This window comes from Apium graveolens, chromosome 1, assembly GCF_009905375.1.
Source record: "Apium graveolens cultivar Ventura chromosome 1, ASM990537v1, whole genome shotgun sequence".
Lineage (NCBI taxonomy): Eukaryota > Viridiplantae > Streptophyta > Magnoliopsida > Apiales > Apiaceae > Apium > Apium graveolens.
In genome coordinates, this window is record NC_133647.1 from 93,697,206 (window position 1) to 93,705,056 (window position 7,851).

General features: G+C 36.5%; 1 protein-coding gene across 1 annotated transcript; it reads left to right on the plus strand.

Annotated features, from left to right (window-relative positions):
• Positions 1-335: 335 nt before the first annotated feature.
• LOC141686872 (uncharacterized) lies at positions 336-3,344 on the plus strand. The gene is made up of 2 exons (XM_074491998.1): positions 336-979; positions 3,185-3,344. The coding sequence occupies exons 1-2, from the start codon at positions 336-338 to the stop codon at positions 3,342-3,344; spliced, it is 804 nt and encodes a 267-aa protein (XP_074348099.1).
• The last annotated feature ends 4,507 nt before the right edge of the window (positions 3,345-7,851 follow it).

Here is a 7,851-nt window from a genome sequence, read left to right on the forward strand (position 1 = left end):
AAAGAATTTCTGAGGACTCAGAACAAGATCAAGGAATTTCCAAGTTTAGAGGGAAGTTTGGAAGGAATGCTGGAAGTCAGAACCAGAAATTCAAGAGGTTTAAGCCCCGGAAATGGGAATCAAAAGAATCATTTTCAGAAAGCTGGACAGTCAAAGAAGGAGAGTAGACCCCAGATTCAGGAGTGCAAGACTTGTAGAAAAGACACCCTGGGAGATGTAATAAGCTCAAATTGACGTGCTTCAAGTGTAACCAGAAAGGACATTATTCATCTGAATGCACAAACGGTTCGGGAAAGCCGGAGTTGACTTGTTTCAAGTGTGGGAAATCTGGCCATATGGAAAGGAGTTGCAAGGACCCTGTTCAGAAGGCAAATATTCTTAGGATTACTGGACCACCTCCTCCACCAGCACAAACAGTCCAGCCAAGGGCGCGGGCATTTAACATGATACTGAAAGATGCAGTGCAAGAGGCGGATATGGTAGCAGGTACGCTTGCTATAAATTCGGTAGAAGTCATAGTGTTAATGGATTCTGGAGCTACTAAATCATTTATTTCTGAAAGTGTTGTTCATAGACTAAACTGTAATGCCTACCCTTTAGAATCTAACTTGATTATAGAAGTAGCAAATCAGGAAAGAGTTACTGTCGATAGAATTTGTCCCAACTGCGATATCGTTAAAGAAGGTCGGCATTTTTCTGCTGACATAATTCCGTTTAAGTTAGGAGAATTCAAAATTATTTTCGGAAAGGATTGGTTAGTAAACCACGATGCGCAATTTGAGTGTAGAAATAAGAAAGTTAAATTGAGAACCAAGGATGGAGCTGAATTGATATTCAAAGGAAAGAAGCAAGATAGGAAGTTTCCAACGGCAATTCAGATGAGAAGATTGTTACGACAAGGATGCGAAGCTTATATGGCTCATGTGAAGGATGTAGAGAAGGAATCCTTAAAGATTGAGGACATTCCTGTAGTTAAAGAGTTTCCCGATGAATTACTGGGACTACCTCCGGATCGAGAGATTGAATTCACGATTGATTTGGCTCCTAGAACGGAACCAGTTTCGAAAGCCCCTTATCGAATGGCGCCCATTAAAATGAAGGAACTAGCGACGTAATTGCACGATTTGTTAGATAAAGGAGTTATGCGACCGAGTGTTTCCCCGTGGGGAGCACCAGTGCTCTTTGTCAAGAAGAAAGATGGAAGCATGAGATTGTGTATTGATTACCGTGAATTGAATAAGTTGACTATCAAGAATAAGTACCCTCTCTGGTGAATCGATGCCTTGTTTGATCAGCTGAAGGGAGCTACTTGTTTCTCGAAGATCAACTTAAGATCTGGATACCATCAATTAAATAAGGCGGAAGATATACCCAAGACGACGTTTCGAACGAGATATGGACATTATGAATTCTTGGTAATGGCGTTTGGATTGACAAATGCGCCAGCTGCTTTTATAGATCTTATGAATCGATTATTCAAGAAATACTTGGACAAGTTCGTGATAATGTTTATCGATGATATCTTGATTTACTCAAAGACAGAAGCACATGGAACATTTGAAAATTGCTTTGGAAATTCTAATAAAAGAGAAATTGTACGCAAAAATTTTTAAATGCGAGTTTTGGTTGAAAAAAGTTCAGTTTCATGGACATGTAGTCAATAGTAAAGGGATCAAAGTGGGCCCTGCAAAGATTGAAGGTGTTATGAATTGGGAAAGACCAAAGACTCCAATGGAAGTAAGAAGCTTTTTGGGACTAGCTAGTTATTATCGACGATTCGTTCAGGATTTCTCTATGATTGTAGTTCCCTTGACAAATTTGACAAGGAAAAATGAAAAGTTTGTTTGGACAAATAAGTGTGAAGAAAGCTTTTAAGAGCTAAAAAAAGGTTATTTTATGCACCAGTATTGGTTTTGCCTGATGAAAAAGGCGAATTCGTGATATATAGCGATGTTTCGCATAAAGGATTGGGTTGTGTGTTGATGCAGCATGAAAAGGTGATAGAATATGTGTTAAGGAAATTGAAGCCGCATGAGCAAAATTATCCTACGCATGATTTGGAGTTAGCAACAATTGTGTTTGCTCTTAAGATTTGGAGACACTATTTGTACAGAGAGAAATGTGAAATTTATACGGATCACAAAAGCTTAAAGTATATCTTTAAGCAGAAGGAGTTAAACATGAGATAAAGAAGATGGTTAGAATTAATCAAGGATTACGACTGTACAATAAGTTAAAATCCGGAAAAGGAGAATGTGGTAGCGGATGCGCTAAGCCGCAAGGAAATATTGAATATGTTGACTTCATCTACAGAATTAATCAAAAAATTTGAGAAGTTGGAAATAAAGATAAAAGATCCAAAGTTGGGAAATAAAACGATGTACACAATGGCATTTCAGCCGGAGATTTTGGAAAAGATTCGACGTTGTCAGGAGCAAGTGATAAAGCACGATAAGGACAAGTTGACAGGAGAAGAGGTTAGAGCTCAAAAGGATGATAAAGGGATACACAGAGTTTGTTCACGTATCTGGATTCCTAACGTTGCAAAATTAAAGAATGAAATTTTACATGAAGCACATAATTCAAGATTTTTGATTCATCCAGGAAATACGAAAATGTACAAGGATTTGAAAGAGAACTATTGGTGGCCAAATATGAAAAAGGAAATCACAGAGTGGATAAGTAAGTGCTACACGTGTCAAAGAGTAAAGGCGGAACATCAACGACCGAGTGGATTGCTTCAACCACTGGACATACCAGAATGGAAGTGGGAACATATCGTGATCGATTTCATGGTAGGATTACCAAAGACCGAGGCTAATCATGATGCAGTTTGGGTAATAATCGATCGACTAACAAAATCAGCGCATTTCTTGCCTATCAAAGAAAGATTCTCATTGGAAATATTCGTCAAGCTGTATTTGGACGAAATCATAATGCATCATGGAGTACCAGTGTCTATCGTGTCTGATAGAGATCCGAGATTTAACTCGAGATTTTGGCAACAATTCCTTGATTATTCGGGAACGAAGTTGAAAATAAGCACCGCGTATCATCCGCAGACAGACGGACAAAGCGAAAGGAATATTAAAACGATCAAGGATATGTTGAGAACCTGTGTGTTGGATTTCAAAGGAAATTGGGACGATCATTTGCCATTGATTGAATTTTCCTACAATAACAGTTATCAAGCAAGTATTGGAATGCCTCCTTATGAAGTGTTATATGGAAGGAAATGTAAATCTCCGACGTATTGGGATGAAGTTGGCGAGCGCAAGCTGATTGGCTCAGAACTATTCCAACAAATGAAAGAGAAAGTGGAAGTTATTTCAAAAGGCTGGTAGCTGCTCAAGATTGACAGAAGAAATATGATGATCAGAACCGAAAGGATATGTTATTTGAACCCGAAGATAAAGCGTTAATAAAGATATTTCCATGGAAAGGCTTATCTAGATTCAGAAAGAAAGGAAAACCGAGCCCCAGATATATTGGGCCATTCAAAGTATTGAAGCAAGTTGGAAAAGTGGCTTACGAGTTAGCATTACCTCCGCAAATGCAACATCTTCATAACATATTTCAGGTCTCTCTTCTAAAGAAGTATAATTCGGATGCTATCCATGTGATCCAATTGGAACCAGTGGAAATTCAGCAAGATCTATCTTATGTGGAACAACCCGTGCGAATTATAGATCGAAAAGAGAAAGCGCTTAGAAATAAACTGGTACCATTAGTTAGAGTTTTGTGGAGAAATCCTAAAATCGAGGAATCAACTTGGGAGTTAGAAAGCGAAATATGAGAAAAGTATCCCCATCTGTTCGTCTAGACTAGATTCTGAGGACATAATCCTTTTAAGGGGGTAGATTGTAGCGACTGGGATTTTCACAATGTATTTATATGAATAAAGTACAGTTCATGTGCTGTTACGTGGATTTATGTGAATAATATAAAAAAATTAATGATTTTGTGGTTTATATATAACTTATGTGAAATAGTAATAAGAAACGAGCAAAGTCTCGTCCCAATTTGATGAGTCAGCTAAACGCTTAATCTGTGATTGTCGGGCCGTCAAGTAGAACGGGACCCATTGTTGAAAGGATGGATTAAATGATAAGGATTAAGAATATATAAATTGAGGATTATAGTAAGTTGGGATAAATGTGAATACCTTTGTGTATTTCTATGATTTGAGTTTATATTTGAATAGTTATCTTGTTAATGGATCTATCGAGAAATTGGGACTGGGGTAATCAGTAATCAAAAAAGGGGACTATGTGCTAAGGTGTATAGATACCAATTGTGGTGGCTAATATTATGTGAATTTATGTTATTTAATGGTTATGAGTAGGAATCTGTGATTTACGAGTTTTGAAATGTGATCAAGGTGCGAAATTTGTTTCATTAGCTCTAGAATAATCCTAGATACTTTTTAAAAATGATAGTTGGATTTATTTGGATTTTCTGATATTTTAAAATGAGTTTATGAAGTTTATTTCTATTATTGGGGATTTATTCATAAAATCCATAATAAACAATATATTCTCTTAAAAGTTTATTTAAAAATAACGGTGAATAGCTAATTTTATGTTTATTTTATAAAAATAACAGTTTGGATATTTGCACCTTGTGTAGAGGTAAATTATATTAATTTTATTATAATTTTTCTAAATAAAAGAAAAGAAAGAAGTATGAATTTCTAATTACCTTTTTTCCCTTAGTATAGTATATATACTTCCCCCCTTCTTCTTTCTCTTTCGGGTCTCTCTCTTCTCTCTTTCACTCTTTTTTTTTCTCTCGGCTCTCTCTCTTTCAATCGGTATATATCTTTCTCTTGATTCTTTCAAATCTTCCATCAAAACTCAATCTTTATTTAAAATTTGAGTTCCTTATGCTTTAATATATACATACATGTTTGCATGTGTGTGTTTGTGTATGTGGTGTCCGATTTGAACCAAGAACCTCTCAGTTCTTGAGTTTGATTCGGTTTGAATCTTTGCAGAAAAGTGATGTTGATAGTATGCATGTTAGTTATTTTGTGTGCTACTTGAGAATCAGTGGTTTTTGGGTAGGATACCCTCGATTGAGGGCATCACCGAGAAGCCACCACCACCGGCGATGAACTCCGGTGAGTCGGTGGTGAGCTATGATGCTTGTCTGAGCTCTAACAAATTGAAAACACTTAGTTTGAAAGCTGCATGTTGTTGTTTTTGAAAGAAACCGACTGCTACTTTTAGTTTAAAAGAAATTTGGTTGAAAGTATTTTTAAAAATAAATGATTCTTCATATTTAGATTCGAATTGTGTGTTTTGAGTTGATTATGTAATTGATTTAGATGATTTTTTGGTTAAATGTCACATGCATGTCAAGATTTGGGATTGCATGTTATCAATTTTGGCTTATAAGAGTTAAAAAGGTTAGTTGTAGTCTAGAGTAATGAATTTAGTATATTTAAGAAGAAATTTGATATTGATTTCAAGTTTTACAAAATGTTTTGGTTTGTAAATTTGTTGTAAGGTCCGGTTTTTTAAGAGGAATTGTAATATCCGGGATATATCGTGTAATTATTTTTGTTAATAAATAATTAATATATGTGTTCAGTATCTATTCTGTGAATTAATTGTTAAATATTAAATGTGTTTGGATGTTTAAAAATATTATTAATTGAGTATTTTAATTTTTATATGTCCAAAATAAAATATAGATAATTATCATATCTTCATAATTATTTTTATGTTGATTTATGGATTTATAAGGAGCATATGAAATTTATAAAATCTTTTTCCGAGTATTTAAAATCTATTTTATAAAAACGGGAACCAACCGACGTCATCCGTTGTTATGTTTTTGGAACCCGAGAACTCCTTCCTAACCTAATTGTAATATTTCGAGCATATTCCATATTTCGACTTTTTCGATCCGGCGTACGGTTTGTCCTGCGCGGGCCCCGCCGCAACATTTTCGATACAATATTCGTTTCGGTAAATCAATAAAACTCGTATTTTCGATAAACCCAGAGCTTTTTATTAAACTATCCCAATTATCACCTTATAGTACGTGTAACCAGGCGCTGAGACCAAGACCGCAGTACAAATTGTACTGGTTTGGATAATTATCCCGAAAACCGATACCGTTTGGATCAGTTTTTATAAATAAACGTACCGCTTTATATCCGGAATGATCCAACGGGATACTAATTTTCCGTAATTATAAATAGCCTTCTCCCGTATTTTATTTCGTATCAAAACTTTCAAGCAATAAACCCACCAGAATTCAAGGGATCCCTAGAGCCGATTGAAGCAAATGTTTGGTTAAAGGAAATAGAGAAGGCATTTGCCTTAGTGAAAGTAAAGGAAGAACAGAAGGTTGAGTTTGCAAGTTACTATCTGAAGAATGAGGCCACCTATTGGTGGGAGATGGTGAAGACATTAGAAGGTACAGATGTTATTACTTGGGAAAAGGAATTGTTTTTAGAAAAATATTTTCCTCAATTTGTCCAAGATCAGATGGAGTTGAAGTTTTTAGAATTAAGGCAAGGGAATATGTCGGTGGCATATTAGGATAGTAAGTTTGATGAATTGTCAAGGTATGTGCCGTCGTATGTGGATACTGACAGGAAGAAGGCTAAAAGATTCCAGCAAGGTTTGAACCATGGATTAGAGGGAAGGTAGCCATTTTTGAATTGGATACCTATGTAGGAGTGGTACAGAAGGCTATGATCGCAGAGACAGAGAGTGAGATGTTCCAGAAGGAAAAGGAAAACAAGAAAAGGAAATTTGAAGGGAATGAAGGTTAGTCACAACCAGGGAAGTTTCCAAATTTTAAGAAGGGCAAGTTTCAGCCAGGGAGGAATTTTAATTTCAGGAGACAAAATGCAAGCGACGGAGGCCAGGGCAACCGTCCAGTTAATGCGAATCAGCCGAATCAGTTGAGATTAACTTTTCCAGATTGTCAAGTATGTGGGAAGAAGCATGGGGGAGTTTGTAATAAGTTTAATGTAGTTTGTTTCAAGTGCAACCAGAAAGGGCACTATTCGAGGGAGTGCCGAAATCAGCCAGGAAGAGAGTCAGCAAATAAGGATCAGCCTATCCGGAATCCAGCAGTGAAGGTTCCAGCCATTGGATTTACGTGCTTTAAATATGGGAAACGAGGACATATAGCCAGGGATTGCAAGACACTAGCCCCAGTCAGTAATGCATTGAGGATTATGGGATCTACCCTAGCAGTGAATGAGACTCCAAGGGCTAGAGTTTTTGACATGTCTGTGAAAGATGCTATCCAGGATACGGAAGTCGTGGCAGGTACGCTTAATGTGAATTCTTTACGTGCCAAAGTGTTAATAGACTCAGGAGCAACTCGATCGTTTGTTTCCCAAGATTTTGTTAGTAAGTTAAATTGTCCAGTTGAGTATTTAAATGAAATAATGACTGTGGAATTGGCAAATCAAGAACGAATATCTGTTAATCAAGTTTGTGGGAATTGTGAGATTGAGATTTCTGGTAGTAAATTTTGTGTAGATTTGATACAATTTAAGTTAGGGGAATTTGACGTTATATTAGGGATGGATTGGTTATCTAAGCACGATGCTCAGATAGATTGTCGAAATAAGAAGGTAATAGTGAAAACACCAGACGAAAAAATAGTAACGTTCAAGGGTCAGAAACAAGTAAAGAAGTTCTTAACGATGATTCAAGCCAAGAAGTTATTACGACAAGGATGCGAGCATTTTGTAGCATATGTGATTGACAGAAGTCAGGAGCCAGCAAAACTTGAAGATATTCCAGTAGTGAATGAATTTCCAGACGTGTTTCCCGACGAGTTACCAGTACTTCCTCCAGATAGAGAAATTGAGTTTGC

What these genes read in the sequence shown, in the direction of transcription:
- LOC141686872 (XM_074491998.1), top strand. Translation starts at nt 336, where the DNA reads ATGGAAAGGAGTTGCAAGGACCCTGTTCAGAAGGCAAATATTCTTAGG. An exon ending in GACATTCCTGTAGTTAAAGA is followed by an intron (nt 980 to 3,184) that starts GTTTCCCGATGA and finishes CTACAATAACAG; the next exon opens with TTATCAAGCAAGTATTGGAA.